The 23,301-nt window shown below is 43.6% G+C and overlaps 1 protein-coding gene across 1 annotated transcript in view; it reads right to left on the bottom strand.

Moving 5' to 3' along the window:
• Positions 1–23,301, bottom strand: part of GABBR2 (gamma-aminobutyric acid type B receptor subunit 2) — a 303,445-nt gene that overhangs the window by 87,417 nt on the left and 192,727 nt on the right. Inside the window, exons 9-11 of the mRNA XM_044442826.1 lie at positions 11,275–11,355; positions 7,884–8,034; positions 3,493–3,625 (exon numbers count right to left, since the gene is read on the bottom strand). Coding sequence (XP_044298761.1) covers positions 3,493–3,625; positions 7,884–8,034; positions 11,275–11,355 — 365 coding nt within the window. The remainder of the gene's footprint in view (positions 1–3,492; positions 3,626–7,883; positions 8,035–11,274; positions 11,356–23,301) is intronic.

The raw sequence follows: 23,301 nt of genomic DNA, 5'->3' as shown, positions 1-23,301 counted from the left end.
TGATGCAGTTTAAAAAAATCTGCTTCATTAGCATTTATGCTGCAGTTTTTGTGTTCTATTTTTCACCAGGCACATTAGCACAGGCAACTGTATTGTTCCAAGGGAAAAATCCAAGCAAAATAGAAACATTAGCTATAAACATTAAAAGTCAAACATAAACATCTTCGTAATTGATCTAATAAAAGCAAGCTCTCTGTTCTTGAGAAGGGGATATATTCACAAAAGCTAGCTTATGTATCCAGATATTTTCGGCCTAGTTGAGGTAGTTTTCACTAAGCCATTTGAATCATACTGTACACTTTCTTTATGGATCTGGCTTATCATCTTGTAATTACAAAATATAATAGTTTCTTAAAATTAAGACTAGGGTTATAAACACAGGGCCAAGTATCTTGACACTAGCCAGAGAGAGGCTATATTTTGTCTTGCTTCTTTGTGCTTGAAATAATTGTAAACTGTCTGACAATGAATTCCGAACATCTCAATTAGCGCAAAGGGGAAAGGGAGAAGCCAGGAAGGTAAGTGACAGAGATAATATTTAACTTTACAAACAGCACAGTAATTCCCTCTGCATGTTTGCTCAAAAGTAATCCGCACTTTGTTCAGCGAAGCTTACTTCCCAGGTGCATACACGGAGGACTGCAACTTATACAGACTGAGTTCTTCTCACCCACAGAGCTCCTAATTAATACCACTCAGTTTGATGCATGCTCAGACAAGAAGGAATCCTACAACTCCACGTTCCCTGGTCAGGATTTCTCAGCCAGTATATGCAGGACGTTTCCCTTAACTTCCAACCACAGTATAATTGGTGGTTGATAAAGAGTTGGATGGGCAGCCATGTGTGGACACCTTCATTTGGCTGATTTTAGAACTTTAAATACTGGATCCTACTTAGCTCTTTCTTACACCGAGACTGCAAAGCTGCACCCTGTCAAAGGCTTTAAGGTTCAACCTCCCATGTTTATTGAGATATTTAATCTGGTACTTTTCGCACGCTGATCAGCCTGCCCGACGTTTGCCTTGTTTTTTACAAGATACCTGCAGATCCTGGAGTTTTCACAAAAATGCTGATACTATCTCCATTTCTCTCAGTCACACCTCTGTCACTGATGTGATTTTTAAGAGCTTGGAGAGCTCAACACATATTACTTTCTGCTGGTTTTACTTAAATTTTAGGTGCTGTAGGGTTTTTTTAACTGCAACTTTTATCTTGGTTTTATTATGTGCTGTTATATTTCAGCGATTAATGTATTGCACAGCACCCTAGGAACACTGGTTTTTGGCTGGTTTAAACGGTAACGAACTCATTATTAGCTTAGTTGCAAAATTCAGCTTTTCCTGGACTTGAATGCCAGGGTACAGACTGCATGCAAAATAATTCTGGTCATAAGAAACAAAGCAAGCAGACTCGCTATAAGGAGAAAAGCACAACATGGTAAAGTGTCTCACTAAGCATTATTCCACAAAGAAACGTTTGTCCATTTTATAGGTAAGCAAGGGCAAAAGCTCCGCATGCAAAAAAAAAATAAGATTAAGAAAGCCAGAGAATGCAGATTGGCAATTCCTTAGCACAGCTGCTAGGACTTAATTTTGCACATAGAGCAGTTGAAATTCCAAACCCCATTAATTCACTGGACACTGTCACAATTGTTTTAATAAAAATATAGGTTCACTAATTTCCCAGCCCTTCCTTACCTGTAATATTAAAGTACGCTCAAGCCAGTTGAATATTTCTATGATGGTTAGGCATGTGTGCTCCTTTAAAGCTATAGAGGTGTCAGTTCCTTTAAGATTTGCACAGTGCCCTATACAGTTAAGGCCACTGGGGTATTAATTGCTCTTCTTTTGGTGGCTGGATGCTTACCTTTCTTTGGCACTTCAAGCATGCTAACTTTTAAACTATGCATTTCATTAGATACCAAAAGCAAGTATTGCTGATGCATTACTCAGGAATGGAATAACCATTTGGTCAGTTCTGGCAGTCTGTCCATATTTTCCACGTCTTCTATGATGTTCTCACCTCTATTTTCTCTTTTATAACTCTCATTGCTTTTGATTACGCAAGACCTACCATGCCCTTCTGCCTTCCAGGAAACTTCTTTTGTGGGAAACATTTACCTTTAGGCAATCTGCAAATGCTAGTATCCCTATTAACCCAATGAAAGGATACTCCAACAATCACTCCCTTAGACCTTAAACAAAGGTCAAAGGTCTCCAGATATTATTGGGGTGAGAGAGAAAAAGAAGGGGGGTTTCTCTGATCACTAGTCAAATACTGATCAATGTTGCTTCTACACATAGTATGTCATCTAAGCATTTCCAGTTTTCCTAACATCAGAACAACCACATCTCTTTATTTCTGCTTTGTGTCTTAAAGGGGAGCCATGAGTTGGGATTAGTGCTAGAGGCAGATTTGGAACAGCCCTGGCTTTTTGACTTTCAAAGGTCGAGTGGATCCTGTTTCTTTGTCCTTGTATTTTTTAGGGTCATCAATGAACGTTTGCCTTGGGCGCCGTGAAGAGCATCTTGTATCACTTCCTTAAGATCCCAGTTCACTTCTCCGCGATTTTTAGTTTTCTTAATAAAGGTATCAAACCGCTCAGAGAGCTTTGGCTACGGGCGGTACAGAAATGGACTGAATCACCTCTACCACCACCGAAACATCTAGCTGCTTGCCCTCTCTTGCTTAGATGTCAGGCTGAGCTACCAAGTATTGGGAAGAATGAACTGTCTGACTGGCATTAACCATACACTGACTGCTGCCACTCAATCTTATCAATTATATGTAACAGTCCAAATTACAGCAATATGGTCAGTATGAGGTCTTACAAAGCAGATGGGGTCCAAGGGATCTTACACTTACACAAGAACATACGGTAGTCATGGATGCAGTTATATTCCAGCTTTTCTCCAAAATATATTGGCTCACTGAATTAAAATCCACTGAGAGAATGAGGAGACCCAACAGGCAGAAGGCACAATTTCTAATTTCCATTTTTGTCAAGATTAGGACAATCTACTGGATGCACTGAAGTTGTCTATGTCCTGAAACCAGGATGCAAGTCATACTGATGGGGTTCAGGGAAGGGCAAGCCAAGCCTGGCACTGGGATGCGACATCAGTTTTCTGTTCAATCAAATACTTAACTGACTTCTCCAATGCAAGAAAAATAAAGAGTAGTCTGAAATTGGCTAGATCTGTGAAGCACAGAAAGGAGGTAGCTTGAAAGGAGGTATAATCAGTGTCTCCTTGAGACACGACCTTTCCCTTCCTTCTCACCACATATAAGAAAGAACTAACTGCTGGTTAAAGCCGATTTTCCCAAATTTTGGCCACTGTAAACCAAACAAGTATCCATTTAGACTTCGAAAGCACATGTGATTGCAGTTTGAAGTACCTCTACAGAAACCTGAAGTATTATATGTGTAATGGCTGGTGTGATGAAAAACATAAAGAGCATCTCTATTAAAATTGTTCAGAGCTACTTACAGTACAAAGGGTTTCAAATGTCTTTTCAGAGACAAAAGATCCATCAAGGCCAAAAAGGAATATAGATGCATAGGACAGCATTCCCCCAAGAATAATGAGGTTGTTCATGTAGGGACTGGACATCTTTATCAACCTATAGAGAGAAGACCAGAAAACAGTCACCCAAAGGAGGTCGTGTTCAGATTGTGGCTCCTGTACAAGCCAGAGCACCAACAGGTAAAATCAGCAGGTGGGCTCTCAAAGAAGAGGAACTCGGGGCACCAACACAGGAAGGAATGGTGCCAATCCGTATGAAACCACAGAAAGCTGGAAACCTACAATTAAGTAAGGGAACCAACAGGTGCCTGGACAATAACATTAAAATCTTCGCTTTTTCTACAAAACTGAGCAGGTTTTTCTTGGGAGGAAGATTATTTATTTAAGGTTTTTTGCTGCATCTCTGGGAGGTCACAGGATTTTTTAATATCTCCCTCCCAAAAGCAGGCATGGTGCATAATTTCAGGAAGGGTACTGCAACATCTGACCTTTCCACCCAGTCCTTGTCATGGAAAGAGCCGCCGAGGTCAAAAGGAAGGTGTTCCAGTGGGAGGGGAAGGGGAAGGCCGATAGCCACACAAACCTATGGCTTCTCCAGCCCCAGAAGCATGATTTCGCTAAATAAGGAGGAAGTTTTTAAAACAATGCCTCCGTTCCTGCTTCTGCCCTGCTGGCATCAGTCCGGATGCACTAAGGAATCACAGAAGCCTCCAAAGATCAGAGACCAGATAGGTTAGCCTTCTTTATTGCATCTTTAAACCTCTCTCAAGTTCTGTGGGTGGAGCAGAATATATGAAGAACATAAAATACAAAGAGTGCATTTAAAAGGGCACGTGAGAAAAGGAAGATACACCCAGCAGCAAAGAGTTAAAACCTGATGGCACGTAAAGAGCAAAGTCAACAGAAAAAGTCAAAGTGAGGAGCTCTAAAAGTATCAAAAACAGTTCTTAAAATCCCTGGGAGAATAAAAAGTCCTTTAGCACATGCTGAAAAGACCGTAACAGAGATGATGAGCAAGCTTCTCTGGGGAGGGCATTCTGGAATTCGGGTGCCACCACGGAAAAGGCTCTTCCTTTTATAACCACCCATTTGGAAAGGCCACCTGAGATCCCGACCTTGGTGTTCACTTAGGTAAATGCAGCAGGAGATGCAACGTGGCCCCAAGCTGGTTTTAAAGGTTAAAAAATTACTTTGAATTTGGATGGACAGCCAGAGCAGGTGGAAAAATACCGGGATCATCTGATTCCAGGGGACAGTTCCAATCAGCTACCCTTTTCTGGATTAACTGAAGTTTACGGACCATTTCCAAAGGCAATCCAATGTACCATGCTTTGCATAATCCGCACGAGAGATTATCAGAGTGTAAATAACTGTTGCAAGGCTGTCTCTGTCTAACTAGAGTCATAGCTGGTGTATCAGCCAAGATCACCTGCACCTCTGCTGACAAGGACATCTAGGTATACCTCAAACTACAGGCCAGTTCCTTTGGGGGCTGCAACTGCCAAACGGCATCCCTGCATCCCACTCAGGATACCAGGGCCGATGTTACAGAAAGCTGCAGAGAGGCCAATATTCCATGGTCCCTCGGAAACAATAATCCCACAGGAGACTAAGGCAATTTCCATTCTAAACCCAGGCCTGAAACTGGATTGAAATGGATCTAGAAAATCAATTCATCCAGGAGACCCTGGGGCTGATCAGGGATCAGAGGAAAGAAATATTAGGGACTGGGCTATAGTAAGTTTCATCTCCCAGATTCAGGCTATGTTTCTTCAAGGACATATTAACTGCTACCTATTGTAAACAGGCTGGTATCACCTCCTATCTCAAAAAGGTACTTGCAACCTAGCTGGCAATCTCCTCCTTATTGCAGAGAATAAATGAGGACAGGAAAGGGAAAAACATGCAAATGGCTGGCCAAATACGAACCCTGTCCACCACCTTAGGCCCAAACAAATGAAATCCATCCAACACAACTCATATGGAGAGGAAAAGCTACCAAAAGTCTACGTCTCAACCGGAAATCACAAGGGAACAGATATTAAACCCCACACCTTCAGATCAATATTCTCCTGCCCGAATGTTAAACCCACATCTCGGCCACACCACAAGCACTGAGCTGAGAACCTGCTGGTTACCATGGTTAGCCATGAATTTCTGTACTGCCCCAGATTCAGTATATCTGGGATATTTCTTATGGTGCCTCAGAACCATCCTAGAAGTTCTCAGTACCAAGTATGAGACCATCTCCATCAAATTTGAGAAAAAGGCCAGCACAATCCTCATTTGTCCTGAGTGCAAAAGGTGTTTAATCATTCTTAAGTTGCCGGTTAATCCTGAACCTCCATCTATCCCCCTACCCAGGACATACTGATAGCAATGAGACCATCCGTCCCCAGGTTGATGAACAAATCGCACAAGAACATAACAAACAACCAATAACTAAAGCCCACTCTCTGAAACAATCAACACACCACTATTAAGTCAATAAATGTCTTAAATAAAACACATTCACGCCTCTCTGGAGGGAATTGGAATGAAAATAATCACCATCAGTCTCCCTTCCTACCCTCAGAGGAAAATAGGGTGGCCCATTAGGTCCAACCCACTGCTGTTGCAGGACACCCAAGTCACACCATCCCACTCAGATGGCTGTCCAGTTTCTTCTTGAATGCCCCTACTGTGGGAGAGCCCACCACCTCTCTAGGCAGCTGGTCCCACTGTTGTATTGCTCTGACAGTGAGTGGGGAAGCTTTTCCTGATGTCCAGCCTGAATCTGGGTTGTCGCAACTTGAACTGACTATTCCATGTCCTACACTCTGGTATCAGCAAGAAGAGATCTTGACCTTCCTCTTTGTGGCAGCCTTTCAGGTGCTTATAGAGGGACATCATGTCCCCCCTCAGCCTTCTCTTCTCAAGGCTGAACATGCCCAGTTCTCTCAGTCTCTCCTCACAGGGCAGTGTCTCCAGTCCCTGGATCATTTTGTTGCCCTCCCATGGACCCTTTCTAATTTACCTGCATTTTCTTAAATCTTGGTGCCCAGAAATGGACACAATATTCCAGGGGAGGTCCAACTACTGAGGAAAATAGGGGAACCCACCTCTTCGAGTAGTTCAGCACTATCATGGCTACCTAGTGCAAGAAATTGGAAGGCAAAAACAGAAAAGGAAAAAGTATTTTCCTGCTCTGTGAGCCATTATCAATAACCTCCAATGATAAAAATTAATATTAATTGTTAAAATGCATCATTTATAAATATTAAATCAGAAGAATGTAAGTTCATTCATGATCTGAAACACAGACTCATACGTTGGAGTTAAAATGTGCATACCGTGAGAAAAATGACTGGAACAAGAAGCGGTTGACTGGAATGTACACACATGCAGATCAAAAACAGGAAAAATGTGAAGGCTCCCGAGGTTGTTCCTATGTGACCTGTAAGTTCTCGATGTGTCATTTTAGCACACAGATATGTGCAAATGTCACTGTTTGGAAACAACCTACGAATGCACTATGTCAGGCAGGATTTCTGAATCAGCTCTATCTGCTGAATTGTGGAAATATGTAAATACACACGCTCGCTTCATAAATAAGTTTAGATTAGCATTATTATGGCTAAACGTCTTTGATCTCTTATACTAAAAGCAACTCCTTATGTTACACAGTAGTTTAATTAGCTTGGGATTATGCTAATAATACACAGTGGAAAACACTAATTTTGATCTAACAGAATAAAAGGATTTAATAAAACGTTCCAACACAAAGATATTATATAGTAACATCAATTAAGCAGAATATTTTTTTAAAATACTGGGCATGATCCAGGCAAAGCTAAGCACTTCTAAGGCACATTTGTTTCAATGGGGGAATTCGGGGCATGTGTTTCATTCTCCCAGGTGGAGGCGGGAAGGTTCTGCGCTGTCCTATCCAACACATGTTTACTCAGAAATAAATCCCCTGAGTTCGGCTGGAGTGGAATCAACTGAAGTGAAGCGATCAACTTTGTACCTTGTCCGCTGCTTTTACGGATTGACACCAGGCGATTGCTTTAATGCTAGCAGGGCCCGTCCATAGGATTTGCACGGGGGCAGGTGCAAGGAGAGGAAGCAGGCAACCTGTAACCATCTAAAGGAGGACAAAGCAAGCTGGAGCCCTCAGACAAAGGTCAAAGGCTCTCCGCAAGCAATCAGTTCAAGTCTTTGGCGAGAGCGACGTGGGTGTGGAGAGCAGAGCGAGAAGAACTGATGGCGGAGAGGAGAGGGAAAGAGGTGGCCCTGCATCCCCTATCACTGTCCGCATGAAGCCCCCAAAAGGAAAGCTGACTCCCACCCTGACGTGTATGTGCACAGCTTACTTCTGGTTTCGGTTTTTGATGTTAAAGAATAAAAAGGCGCTGGCCATGATCATTCCCAGGATGGTGAGTGCAGAAAGAATACTGTAGAGAGGCAGGGAGATTTTGCGAAGTTGCTTTTGGATAATTGTTCTGTCCTTTGGCGGCTCTTTTCCTAAAATATCAGAAAGGAGAGGGAAAACATGAATTAACACCCTACTGATCCAAGGAGAAATCAACAAACCCCCAAGCTACCACTGCCTCCAATTCTATACATGTATTCTTGTTCACGTCTTAACTTCCACAAAATTACAAGTAAGGCATGCATCACAAGCATCTGTTCTGTGCCGGATCAAGTCAATGGTCTGCTACCTACCCTGATGGGCACGGTCTCTTCCTGAGATCTCAGGCAGGAGTTGTGGGTTCTTTCTTAAAGGAATGTGTTTATTAAAGTCATTTGGTTTTACGAAACAATATAAAACACAGCAACACAGCTTCTGCTGTACATTATTTATATACAGGAGAAGCATATGGACCGCCACCTGGGATTCTTAACTAGAGATGCCAGGGCCGTATCCTAGAGATGCAGGGTAGCTTATGGATATACATGTGTTTCATTTCGTATTCAATCAGAGACTAACAATTGCAATGGCTCTTAAGCAGAACCCCTCCTCAGTCAAGGGCATACGTAAATACATTCCACAGTTATTCTAATGAAATCACACACTTCACCCCTTCATTCATTAACTCATCATGAAATATGGATGACATTCCCAGGCAGTAGGTCCAAATCCTCAAATACCCAATTTCAATATCAGATGCACCATTCAGATTTGAATAGGAAGGAAAGCTTTGCTCTTTCCAGGGCTGTAATGGCTAAAGAAGCTGAAGGCACTAAAACAGGCACTTCCGGGCAACTACAAAAGACAAACAGCGGGGTAAAGATTCTAATTCCAGTGTCATCTGCAAGCTTCCCATTTGCAGCATGGAAGTGAAATGGATAATAATGTGAACTATGATGTATTTGGAGTTCTAGCCTGCCTTTTTCTTTTTTAAAGAACTCAGGGTGGCTTGCATCATTCTCGTCCTTCTGTTCTCAGTCCTCAAAGGCTGGCTGAGAGTCTGTGCCCAGCCCAAAGCCGGACCCTCTTAGCTCTGTGGCTGAGTGGAGATCAGAACCTGGCTCACCAGGTTCTTAACCACACCACCACCCTGCTCTCTAACACCCTTCCTTTCCTGATCTCCTTTCCTGATTTCCTTGCTGAGACAAGGCACACAGAGCACTCCACACACTTTAAAGTGCTCTAGAAATATTCATTAGGATTCATTACAATTTTGGAAATGGCAGCTTTAAGCGAAGTCCTGCAGGCAGACGCTGGCCCGTTGTCACAGAGACATAAAGTAAGGCACTTGCAAGAGCAAAACTATTTGAAGTTCATTGGCCTCGACTCTTGCTCCAAAAAGAGCGAGTCCCACTTGTCGAAGCCAGAAGATGGTGACACTTCTGTTTTGTTTTTCCTTTCATGGAGCTACCTGTTATGGTCTGGCTCAAGAAAATGCAGGGAACGGCGTCATGGACCACATTCAAATAGTGCTGAAGGCTTTACCTGACTCAGCGAAATAAAATACATTCAGAGGAATGGACACCGCACGGGCTGACTTGCTACCCCACCCCTTCCCATGCTGCACTGCACGCTTTCGCAAGCGCTGTGGATTCACCAAGTGCTGCTCTGCCTGAAATAAAGGATCGGATTCTGCAATTGCCTAAGAGCTGGTTTGCAAGTTGCACCAACCACAGTGATGGATTTGAGAAAGCATCACTTCAGCCTGTAGGTGGGAGAGATGTGCCATAGTTTTGAATGCAGTTCAAAACTAGGACCTATCTGTATTAGCATGTTATGGTATACTAATATACCATGATATAATAAACTAGAATATTACGGGGAGACCTAAGTAAAGCCATTCTTCACGATGTATTCCAAAAGGGTTTTTTTCCTTTTTAAATAGAGGACATTTTAAAATATCAGACACTTGCAAACCTGCTATCAGAAGCTGTGCGACCCGCAACTTTATACAAGCTCATTCATATTAACCCAGGTTTGATGCCCTGCTTATTCCTGTGACGAGACTAATGCTAAAGGAACTTAGCAGCTGACTCCCCACATTTCATACCCATATAATCCTGTTGCATTTTTAATGAAGAAGGATGGGAGGAGATGGATCAGATCTTTTCTCACATACAAATGCAGCACTACTTAGAAGAGCTAATAATCCCAGCTAAAGCACATGTGAAAAAGTACTCTAAAAACACAGACACCAGCCCTGAAAGAGAGAAAACACATCCTGTTTACAAAAGGCCGCAGCCCAATCATTGTATGAGGGCAGGGAGCCTGGGAGAACCTTCTTCCTCCAAAATATTCTATGGATTCAAATTTCTTTTCTCTCAATGTACCATTGATTCTGCAGTCTGCATATCACTTCGACTGTTTGAACTGAAGTCCGGCCAAAGATTCGTGCCTGCAATGGACCTTGGTGTCAAACAGGGACAGAACTCCTGAGAAACACTTCCTGTTTCCCAGAATGAGGAAAGATGGTGAACAAAACCAGGAGAGCTTTGGTCTCAAGGTGCACTCAAGATCATGTCTGAGTGAGAAGAAACTACTCAGCAAGACTCTTTTTCTATTCTCTAAGGGGACAGTGGTCCTGGAGGCTTTCATGGGCTGGATATGGAGGCCTGGTGGGCCAAACTTAGCAGATCAGAAGCACCCTGTGTTCTTTCTATGGCACTTACAAATGTTCTTTGAATGTTGGACCCTAGTATGAAGGATCTACCGTGCCTAGTGGAATACATGTCCCTGGTGGAGAGGAACGGTGGTGGAAATTCACACCACAATTGCTGGTATCTCAGTGCCCCAACTGGATGCTGAGGGAATGTAAATGGGAAGGGGAAGGGAAAACTAGAAGGAATAAAGAATAAAAAGGATTTAATGGTCTGCTAAAGGCAGAATTCCAAGGGGCTCCAGACAACCCTGGTTTCTGTTCAAAATACATGGCGTTCCTGGCCTTTTGACCAGAAGGTGATGTAATGGCTGCCCTCTGGGAGAGGAGAGGAAAAGCCAAAAGAGGGCAGGAGAAGGCCTACAATACCAAGATCATTGCACCGACAGCGGTTTGTCCCCTAATTTTACCACTGCCTGGCATGATCAGTGTTCTGCCTGCTTATACCCTGAGGGAAAGCTATGGGGGTGGAACTTTACTCTGGAGAGGCCCTTCCTCATCTCTCATGGCCATCCAGAGTCAGCAGATTACTTGAGCCACTTTTGCTCCCAGAGTCGTGACGAAACATCTCTGTAGCATTGCACGCGCCCAAAATATTATGCAGAGAAATCTATTCCATTCTGTGGCTGCTTCTTACCATGGAATTTGATGGAGTTGTTGATGATTTCCAGTGAATCAAGTATAGCATTATATTCTCCCACCTTCACTTCCTTTTTGTCTGCGGAAAAACAAACAAATTGGATTGTTTATGTCAGTTCACATGTTTTTCATTTCTAGGAGCTGCTATATTTACCTTTCTGCCTCTCCTGTTACAGTCAAGGAGTCATATGAAATGACTCAGAGAAGCTAAATGGAACCTGAGTTCTGGCAAGATTTAAAAGCATCACCGGAACCATATTGTTCTGCTACAACAATACAAAAAATTACAGAGCCCAAGTTGTCTCTAAACACAGTCTAAATTACTCCAGGAATGTATTAGGGTTTTTTCCCCCATGGTGAGGGAAATTCAGTCAACACTCTAGATAAGAGCCATGGATTAGTGTGTGTGTCCCAGGAAAGAAGTCCCTATGAAACAAGTCCCAGCATGCAACCAAATCAGGATGCAAACCCCATAACACAGTCTTGGCAGCAAATTCAGAGCTCATCAATGAGATACCCAAGTAAGTTGCGCAAGCAGAGAGAAGGAGCTCTAAAATATCAATAAAGAAAGAAGAACAGAACAGTCAGAGATGGCCTGCAAGCTAAACCAGGAGCCGCTCCACCTGAAGCTGGCAGTAAACGGCTGCGAAAGGGATCTTGCCGATGGGAAGACTGACGCAGTGCTGAGCTGCTGTGAAAAAGGCAAACTCGATGCTAGGCTTAAAAAGGGACAGGGATGAAAAATAAGACTGCCAGGATCATGCTCTCCTTACACAAATCTATGGGGCAACCACACTTAAAATACTGAGTACAGCCCCGGTCACCGTATCTAAAAAGGATTTTGTACGTTTGGAAAAAATGCAGAAATGGGCCTTTAAAAGGATCAAGGGGCTGGCACAGGGGCAGCAGAGACTATTTAGCTTAGGAAAAAGGGTGAATAAGGGGAGACATGACAGATGCACAAAACGGTGCATGGTGAGGAGGGAGTTGTTTTCTTCCATTTCCCATCATACCAGAACCTTGGTTCACCCATGAAGCTGATGCGTGGGAGATTCAGGACAGATAAAAGGAAGCCCTTCTTCACATAGTGCATAACTAAAATATGGAATTCACTTCCGTGAGATGTAGTGATGGGATTTGCAGATAATACCTATTTTTCAGTCCCATCCTCACGAGACCTTGTCAAAGGCCTGGACATTCTATTCTTACACAGACAGGGAAGGGAGCTTTTCCACCCAGGGGTGCATGTTCCTCCCCTGCTCCCCAACCCTAATGCCAAAAATACCTTAAACTAGTTTCGGGGAACCCAACGTCTCCCTTCCCATTTTCCTTTGTTTTCCCCCAAAGGGCAGCTTAAGCTTTCCATGAGTCAAGCAGCCTCAGCCTCGCACTGATTACTAAATTTTACTCCAATTTTATACACTACCCCCAACTTCCGGTTCCCACAGAATTCTCTGTTCCCCCTCCCTTCCAGGACAGGAGTGAGAGCTCCTGTACAAAACCAAAGCAAAACAAAAGGAAAAATTCCGCGTTTTAGCATATCTATGCTTGGGGAATAGCGTTGGCCATTCCTGTTCTTGGCATTCCTGTGAATCCAGACTGCACACTTCAGACAAGCTGATGAGTTATATTATTTTTTACATTCCTGCGGCCCGAATGTTTTGCAGACCCTAGAAGCTCAAAGGGCCATTTTCCAGGGAAGGAGGGTCATACAGTCTTTTTCTTGAATTTACAAATATATATTGCATATTCAGGGGAACCCCACAAATGCAGAAATAACTCTCTTATTTCGGGATGGTCTTGTTTCTCTGCCAAACGAACACACATCCAAGTCTGCTGTACAGGCGGGGATGGAACAGAGCTGCCAGGACACTAATGGGGACTGGCAGGTATTCACATATAATGCCAGTCCTCTGTCGCTTACAGTGGCTCCCAGTCAAAGTCTGGGCCCAATTTAAGGTGCTGGTGGTGACCTATAAAGCCCTAAATGGCTTGGGTCCTGGATACCTGCAGGAGTGCCTTCTCCCCTATGTGCCCGCCCGTCCCTTGAGATCTGAGGCAGAGGCCCTCTTCTGGGAGCCGTCCTTGAAGGAGATCAAGAGGGTGACTATCCGGAGGAGCCTTCTCTGTGGTGGTGCCCCGACTGTGGAACATGCTCCCCAGAGAGTCCCCCTGACACCAATGCTTCTTTCCTTTCGGCATCAGGCAAAACCCTTTTTATTCTCCTAGTATTTTAACTGTTAACTGATTTTATTTAGTGGTTATATATTTTAACACCAGATGCTGTGCAACTGTTACTCCTATTTCTAGTTTTAATTCCATTTTATTAATCTGTTGCAAACTGTCCTGAGACGTCTGTGATGGGGCGGTATAGAAAACTTTTAAATAAATAAATAAAATAAAATGCTCCCACCACCAATGAGGATGAGAATGATTATGTTCTTGGGACCTTTATGGTGCTGCAGGGAGTATGAGCATCAATTACCATTACACAAGGACCAAGGGCAGGAAGAGAAGACCAAGGGAGGGAATTTAACTTAGTTGCAGGGCTGTGAATTCTTCCTCAGGATTTAAAAAAGCCAAACAAACCTGGGGAGATTAACGAATGTTATTAAGGTCTTCAATCACTCAAGCTAAGAAAAAAGAAATCCTATGTAACCTATAAATAATACCACAAAGAGAGAAAAATTATGCACGATAAAACGCGTAAATTTGCACTTCCTACCTGCCAGACAACTGATAAGAGGAACTAAAGATATCACTGAGACATCTGTGGTCCACAGAGTGAAGAATGATAAGATTTTAAAGCTTTCAAGACAAAATAAAGTTCTTATAGAAGCCAGTGACTAGATAAAGATGGTTTCAATGCCAATCATGACACAGGAAAAAAGGCAAGAACTAAATATTTCTGCTTGATATTTTTAGCCAAAAAGTTAATACACTCATTTTTAGTGTAATTAAGTATCTGTACTTCCTAGCATTACCCAAGGATGGAGAAAGAATTCACAACAGCCTGCAACTTATGCGAATGGCTTATGCGAATGGGACGGCATACAAAAACTCCAAATAAATAAAATAAATAAACTTCACATGACTCTATGACAAGGCATACACTACTCTCAAAGGCATGTGTGAATTTCTAGTCTAAACATGATCTGGCTCAAATCAAGCATGTTTGAGTCCCACTGCTTTTAGCTGGAAAAATCAGACCCACATGGTCTTGTTCGCTAGATTATACAGCAGAATGGATTGTATGGATTGGAGGTATTCTTGAATATACCCCTCTCAAAGGCAGGGTGTACGAGTATATATTTCACACTCGGATGTATTTCCTGCGTGGAAGAGAACTGCCCCCCAGTTCTAGGTTGTCCCAGTTCCAAGGAATAGGCTGCATTGGCGCTTTATAATACTTCCTCTTTTTTTATTTCAGAAAGAGCCACTTGTTCAAAAAGGCTGAGGAGAGGCACAGCTGATGAGGGACACTGCAGCCCTGCCATCCTGTGTTCGAGGGATGGCCAGCCCACCTTTTCTGTGCTGCTCCTTGGAAGACCTTTCTGAGAAGCTGTAGGGCAATGCGCATACATTCTGTTTCCCAGAAGCCTTTGCGTGCTGTGACTATTCTCCTATTGCATTATTACCCAAGGATATGGCCAATTTCTGTGAGATATGGCCATCTGAGACTTGAGACCTCTATGGTGTGGCAGGGAAAAGGTACAGTGATTCCCACTGTTCAAGAACCAAGAGCAGGAAGCAAAGGCTGGTGCAGAAGGTTTAATTTATTCTCAGGGCTGTGAATTCTTCCTCAGGATTACAACACTGAGATACAACTGATAGATTTTAGAAGAGAGCGAGCAGAAGCAATGCTCTTGGAAGGAAGCCCTGAAGAGCTGGTTGTTGATGCATGGGAAAACTGCAATATTTGGTATGCTGTGACCACTGCCATGCAATTGGTAACAACTCTCAGTGTTACAGCAAAGCTGAAGGGGAAGAAGGTGAATTGAGAGAGTTGTTTGCATACTGCAAATCCGATGAATGGGGGCGATTCGGGGTACAGGGTGATATGGAGGTAGGCATCTCAGAGGTCCACTGTCACCAACCAGTCTCCTCCATGAAGGAGACACAATATGGTGGCCGGTGTTGTCCTTCTGGACTTTCAGGGGTGCACATATCGTTGATGTCTCAGAACACGAATATACAGACCATAAAATATCTCAAGAAGAAGCAGAATGGCCTTATAGTATGGGGAAGTCTTGCTACTGCACCTTTGCCTAAAGGAGTCGTGGGACACTCCCACAGAGCTGGGGTAGGGCAGTGGCACATTTAAAATTCAGTGGGACCTCCTATGGTGAGAGTGGATCGTACACATTTGCCCAGGATAACATTCTTCTAGGCCAGCAGAAAGTAATAAGTATTGTAATAATGAGAAGATCCAAGCTGGGTCTTCAGAAGGAGTCAAAGACACTGTTTAGTCTGGTCAGGGTTCTTGCCTGAATTTATTTTGAAATGGGGAAAGAGGGATAGCATCTCTCTCCCAGGAACCTGGTTGGTCCCAAGTCAGGGCGGCAATGAAGCAGCTGCTGTCATTGTCATTATTGTTCTTATTACAGTCTATCTCTACACTGCCATAGCAGCAGCTCCCTGAGGAGTTCACAAGATTTGGGTCACCCATCCAGATTTCAACCAGACCTGACCCTGCTTATCTTCCAAGATTAGACGGGATCAGGCACTTCAGGCCATATGGAAGCCACCGTGTGAGTGATCAGTGAAAGCTGCTGTTGACTGGGTGGGTATTCCCATGTCAGAAGCAGGTGTGTCCTTTGTGCACCCAGCCTACTCTTGTTAACTGCAGAAGCAATTAATGGCCCTTCCCCATCAAAGGAGAGGGCTTTTACTCTCAACGGTCCTTTTGGATGAAAGCTTGAGATGTGAAGGTGAGATCTCGAAGGGATTTCAAGTCACCCATGATGTGCTCGTTAATCTTCTGGCTTCCTACTGTGTGTGTTTTGGTGCTGCACTGAGCACCGTGACATCTACCGGAAGGAAGTCAAAGAATAAGACCACTCTGTCCCACAGGAGCTGTTGGTGGGCCATGCCTTGCAGATGGGCAGTTGGAGGGACAGCACCATCGTGGACTGAGGTTTTGCCATTTTGTCCCTCTCCACTGACGGGGTAGGGCATGGCTCTTATGTTTGGGTTCTCATTGTGACGCTAGAGTTCAGGGGCAAGACATTTGAGAAACGAAGCACCAGGACCTGATAAAGGTCACCTGTTTTGTGAGAAATACAGTGGTACCTCGGCTCACAAATGCCTCGGTTCACGACCAAATTGGGTCGCGAACAGAAATTTCAGAAAAATTTTGCCACAGGTCGCGAACTCTGCATCGGGTGACGATCGCGAGCGCGCCTGCCTCCCCCCAGCGCACCCACATGCCCACACCCACCTCCCCAGGGCACCTGCGATTGCGCCCGTCTCCCCGCACCCCCCTGCACAATCGCTGGGGGGGGGGGTGGCCACGATTTTTGTTCTTTGTCACTGTTGTTTTTTGTCATTTTACTCAAATTTTTGTGAGTAAAAAAAAAAATAGTTGCAGAACAGATTAACCTCATTTACATTGACCCTTATGGGGAAATTCGACTTGGCTCACAACCAATTTAGGTCATGACCAGAGTTGTGGAACGGATTAAGTTCGTGAGCCAAAGTACCACTGTATGTGGAAGAGTGAAGGGTTTTGCCCAGAATGGTTTAACGACAATTGTGGTTGTTTATCATGTATTACTATTTGTATTTCATATTGCATTTGCATTGTATTTTGTGTGCTGTTGTGAACCACCCAGAGAGTGTCAGCTGTCGAGTAGTATAGAAATAAAATAAAGATAAATAAATCAATGTTCAATCAGTAACATTCTGAGAGTTTGTCAGCTTCAGCCAATGAACCAGAAATTACCAGATTTTTCAATTTCTAGTTTGTGACATTTAAATAAGGAGTATTTATTGGAGAATGCCCAAATTTCTGACAAGGGGCAAAAAGTAATTTATAAAACCTCATGTTTCTACAGGAGGCAAGCATATCCTGATAAAACAGGCAGCTTTGTGGAGCGGCAAGTTTTGACCTGAACTCTCTTGGAAATTGATCATTGCTGTTGGGAGTACTATTTCAGGTAAAACTGGAATTATAAACTGCAAATCTGCAGAGAAGTATTTTGCTTTGTTTTCCGTCAATACAAGTGGAGGACCAGCATCTGAATGGTTATTAAAACAAAACATTGCATGGAGTTCAGGGTATAGTGCCTTAATATTCAGGGATGCTATCAATCCCCCCTCAGTGATATCTATCTATCTCACAAGTTGTATCCTTAAGTACATGTCAGTAATATTGGAGTTTTGACGGGAGAGAGTTAATGGGCCAGAATTACTGCAAATTTCTCATACACCATGAGATGTTGATCAAGCTTGCTCCTGATAATGGATCTTTCTTCTGAGTGGTCAAAAGCAGGCAATCCCCACCTGATACTGAAGGGAGGCGAAATTCAGAGCCTCCAAAGGGCAATAAAGGATAGACGGCAGTTTCAGTGCCAGAAACCAGCCCTGCCTACTGATTTGGAGATCTAATATTGAAACAAAAGTGACTCGTGTTTTCAGCCAATCTCCAACATTGTCTTCTTCCTCTAGCATTTGTGAACTGAGCACAGGACTTCCCTGCGATCAGATGTCTTGGCTATATAAAACTCAATGCATTTAATGCACTTAAATATGTAGATGTAGAAGGTAAACACATTTCCAACACATGAGGACTGCATGAATGTGGCTACAGGGAGCTGAGTGGCATGCAGGCCCTTTCCTGATCTTGCTGCAGGTGGAATTTTCCTCTAGCCATTGCAGTCATTCCCTTTCCCATAGTGTTGCTGATTTATGTACCTTGCTCTCATTGCTAAGCTGTTGGGAATTTCACAGGAAGAGACACCAAGAACCTAGGCAGAGACTTCGCTGGATCCAAAAAGCTTTGCCATAAACGAACAGAAGCAGGCAGAAACAACCATTCTTCTGGCTTTATTTGACAATTTGGGAGCCTAAATGCACACGCCTGCATTCAAGAGCTTGCTGCAGGCAGCAGGGATCTACCAAAGAGTCCTATAAAGTACTAATTCTATCATATACAAGCAGTTTCCCTCTGCCTTCTAAAACCACTGCTCTAAGAGCAGATTCCTATCCATCTTTAAATAGAAAAAAGTAATGGAACGCTGTAGGACTTTTTCTGTCACCCTAGATAACTTCTGCTATACAAGACTATGGAATTTCTTCGAGTAATCTTTGGTCTCAATGGGAAAACAAGAGGGAATCACCTGCATCTCCTATCTTTGGATTGATGACATAAACTCGCCCAGTACCACAGCTTAACAAGAGGAATTCTAAAAATAAATTTTGAAGCAACATGCAACAAAGCTTAAAAACACTCCAAAAAAGTGAAAGTATGTCAGAGACTTAGAACTATAGACTCATGTCAACTAAATGAGATATCTGTTGTCTTTCCACAGTTCAGTAGCTCCCCCTAACACCAGCTCTTTTCATCTGTAAATAAAATTAGCAACTCCCTACCCCCTCTGAGAGCAACTTAGCTATTGTTGATTTCCTGCTGGCATCAAAGATTAAATAAGTGCAGATGACAGATTTAGAAGAGAAGATTCTTGTGATCAAAAGGATTAGTTATGAGATGGTGTTTGATGGATGAGGAGCGGTACGCAAAAACACTGAGCTGCGGAACTATTTCTGGCTCCAGCCAACTGGATTAAGGAATCTATGTATAAATCAGGAGCAAAGTAGCTTCTCTCAACGGGCAAAAGGGGAGAGTCATATGCACCAACATCTCTCATTCCCACAATAGCATCATTTTCGTATGACAGAATGGGACCCCCGCCATGCACACCTTTTCTTGCCCCAAGTAAACATGGCCAGCTTCAACCTCAGAGAGGGAGATAACAGAGAGTTCTGGATGGCGAAGAGGAGAGCAGATTGATTCTTGACATGGGGACATTTATACACCTTTTTGCTGACATAAACTGGGATAGCTGGACCTTCTCTCATTCTGCCTTCCTGTTTTTCCCTGGAAGGGGAATGAACTTATCCAGACAGCCTCTGAAACAGAGGGAGAGAAGATAAAAAGTCCATGCCAAAGGCTCTTGTTGCTCCATGCCTTTCTACACGGGACCAGGAGCATTTCTAGTGCCTGAGGGGGCAACGGCAGGAACCTCTGCAGCTAAAGGATATTTGCTTTTTTACAGACGATCCACATTTGAATTTCATAATTATGTTGCATTTTATAGATTGCACATCCTTTTTGACACAGATGGTTTTGTTTCTTCCTAACGAGCCTCAAATCCAAGCAGGGCCAGTCCCCTGAGGTTAAAACGCTCCCTAGAACATCTTTTTAAAAGTCCATCTGGTGAATCACGGAGGGCGATAGGACTGGGAGAGAAATACTGCCTCTGCTGCAGCTCCCACTCTGCATGGGAAGGATCATAAACATCCAAGTTCAGGGGCTCACAATCCTCAAGGAATAAGGCTGTGCACTAAATCTCTTGAAAAGAGTTTGCAGAACTGCTGCCATCTAGCAGCTGCAGGGCTTCCAAGCGAAGCAACAGATGCATTCAGACAATAGTTTATATCCGGGTATATACAATGACAGACATGATACCTGCATTTTTTTAAACAGTCAAAACAAAACAAAATTAAATGGGCACACTGTCTACTTCATACCAACTTGGAATCATTTTTTTTTTAAGGAAAACATATGCTAAAATACGTTCGGGCTGTCTGAGGCCAAGATTAAATTGCCTCAAGGGCTTGATTAGAGACAGTGGGACTCGTTAAGTCCAGTCTGGGAAACAGGCCTGTAGTTTACCACACGGTGCAACTTAACAAGGCTCTCGATGGGGTGGGTGCAGCAGCTCCGTGGCAAAACACTTGCTTTGCACGCAGGCGATCCGGGGATCAAACCCCGAGAGCCTCAGGAAAGCATCGCAAAGATTCCCCTCTGAAGCTGCAGGCACGCCGGCCAGTTCGTGTGAGGCATACCACGGAGCGGCCCTTGATCTGCCACGGGTCCCTGCAATCCGAGAGCAGAGCGTGTGTGTTTCTACAGCCCTCTTGCATTTGCTGTGATGACCCAGGGAATAGCTTAGCTACTCTTCTTCTCACAGCTCCTGGTCTGCAGTCAAACAAAATGCATGCACAATTCCCAGGATGAGTAAGTAAGAATACAAACCCCACTAAAAAGCAAATCATTCCTGGTCTTCTTCCTGGGGCCCACATTTGTAGCGCACTGAAGAAGAAGTTTTATAATTCAGTTTAATGCTTACTGCTTGGAGCACTCTGCGCTCAACAGTAAAGCTAATTGCCTAGAGCCACAAAGATTTAATTTTGATCATCCTGCTGTCAGAAAATGCCAGGATGCATGTCTGCAAGTACGATATATTATATAACGTAAGGAAAGGATTCATTGCCAAGCTGATTAAAACTTGAGAAGTAGAAGTGAGTTCATTTCCCTCTTGGATGAAAGCTCTTAACCACTGCATCTCTCTAGAGCTGAACAGGAAGGCCATGGGTCCTACTTTACCAAACAGTCCTCTGTCGGATGGACTGTTGGCCAGTCCTTGGGCTGAAGATGGCCCATGTTTGAAGGGCTGTACAGTCCAAGTGGGCGTTAAAGATAAAGAACCATGAAGAGAGAGAGGAGGGACCCTGAAATGGTCTATGCAAACAGTTGACGGATGCGCGCCACGCAGTCTCCATCTTCCCCGCTATGCTGAAATATATGGGAAAGGTAAAGGCAAATGTTTCCTTATTTATTTATTTAGAAAATTTCTATGCCGCCCCATTTGCCGAAGCCTCGGGGCGGCTTACAAATAAATCAATTAAAATACAATAAATTAACAATATAAAACAAGTTAACAATATAAATGACATTATGTCCAGTCATGCCTGACTCTAGGGGGCGGTGTTCATCTCCGTTTCCTAGCCGAGGGAGCCAGCGTTTGTCCACAGACAGTTTCTGCGGTCATGTGGCCGGCATGACTAAATGCTGAGGTACATGGAACTCTGTTACCTTCCCCCCGCAAAGTGGTACCTATTTATCTACTCGCATTTGCATGCTTTCAACTGCTAGGTTGGTGGGAGCTGGGACCAAGCAACAGGTGCTCACCCTGTCGTGTGGATTCGAACAGCTGACCTTTCAGTCCACAAGCTCAGCGGCTCAGTAGTTTATACCACTGCGACATATGCATCCCGAGATATATTGTATATCTATATAAATTATAGCAATTGTTTTCAAATTATTTCTGTCTATATTGTAAATTAACAGATCTGTATCTTACGCCGATTTGTGTTCCCTTTTTTTTTTTTTGGCAATGTGAAAAAGGCCAGCCTGGGGCGGATTCACGCATACGGTCCTGACCATGGCATCGTGTTAGCCACCTAATCTTTCTGTTCCTGCGGAACTCGCGGAACTCCTGCAGAACTCGCTATCACACAACACTGCATTTGCGGCGCACCATTCAACACTTTCAAATTGCATGGTGAGGCATGTGCATGAAGCTGAATCGCTGGTCCTATGCAGCTTAGCATCCTAAGCACAAGAATCCCAGCAGATAAAACACACAGACATTTAAAAAAAACTATTTCACTTAGGAGAATGTAGATTCAATGTGCTAGGATACACCCAGCGTTATAAAATATTTATTTATTTAAAACTTTCCTAGACAGTCCCATTACTGAAGTCTCGGGACAGTTTGATAATACAAACACAGCATCCTAAAAATACAACTAACAATAAAACCCCAATTAAAACATTTAGGTCTTAAAACATTGGGAAAATAAAAAGGGTTTGGCCTGGCACTGAAAAGAATAAAGTGACGGTGCCAGGCGAACCTCTCTGGAGAGCGGATTCCACAATTGGGGTGCCACCACAGAGAAGCCCCTTCTCTGGGTAGTCACCCTCCTAATCTCCTTCAGGGAGGGCACCTGCCCCAGATCTTAAGGGGAGGGCAGGCACATATGGAAGGAGATGCTCATTCAGGTATCCAGGTGCTTACTTGCAATAAAGAAAGGCAACACAAATTAAATCAGCCAGCGATATGGCAAGTCTTGCCTTTTGTTTTGTTTTGAAATCTGAACAGTATATATAATTTTTGAGCACTCTGATGCTCAAGTTATGTGCTGAAATTCAATTGCTGAAATGCTTAGCAGTGATATTTACTTGTGACAACTTGTGCCAAAATGAAGAAGCATATTTCAATTACATTCCAGTGAAAACAATACCATGTAGACAAATGATGTCAGTGCTTGGATGCAGGTTCCAAGTAGATTTGAATGTCTACCAGTTGTACCACACAGTTCCTGACCTAGCAAGAATTGCCTGCACAGCTCCCCAGCCAGTGTATGTGAGTTGCACACAAAAGGCATATATTAATGCATTTTATGGTGCAATTCAATGGATGTTTTCTCAGCTCCAAGTACCACTCAGGTCCATGGTAGTTACTCCACATGAACTATGTACAAGACTGGAAGATTATGTTCTTGTTGTTGTTGTTAGTCGCAAAGTCGTGTCCGACCCATCGCGACCCCATGGACAACATTCCTCCAGGTCTTCCTGTCCACCATCTCCCAGAGTCCACCTAAGCTCACACCAACTGCTTCAGTGACTCCATCCAGCCACCTCATGCTCTGCCATCCCCTTCTTCTTTTGCCATATGTTGTTCCCAGCATTAGGCTCTTCTCCAGGGAGTCCCTCCTTCTCATTAGGTGGCCAAAGTATTTGAGTTTCATCTTCAGGATCTGGCCTTCTAAAGAGCAGTCAGGGTTGATCTCCTCTAGGACTGACCAGTTTGATCGCCTTGCGGTCCAAGGGACTCACAGGAGTCTCCTCCAGAACCACAATTCAAAGGCCTCAATCCTTTTGCGCTCAGCCTTCCTTATGGTCCAGCTTTCCCAGTTGCAATGTATGGCTGTGAAAGCTGGACCATAAGGAAGGCTG

Source organism: Varanus komodoensis, unplaced genomic scaffold, assembly GCF_004798865.1.
Source record: "Varanus komodoensis strain SLA01 unplaced genomic scaffold, ASM479886v1 scaffold40, whole genome shotgun sequence".
Taxonomy (NCBI): Eukaryota; Metazoa; Chordata; class Lepidosauria; order Squamata; family Varanidae; genus Varanus; species Varanus komodoensis.
Note: the sequence above shows the minus strand (reverse complement) of the source record. Positions and strands in the feature narration are given on the sequence as shown.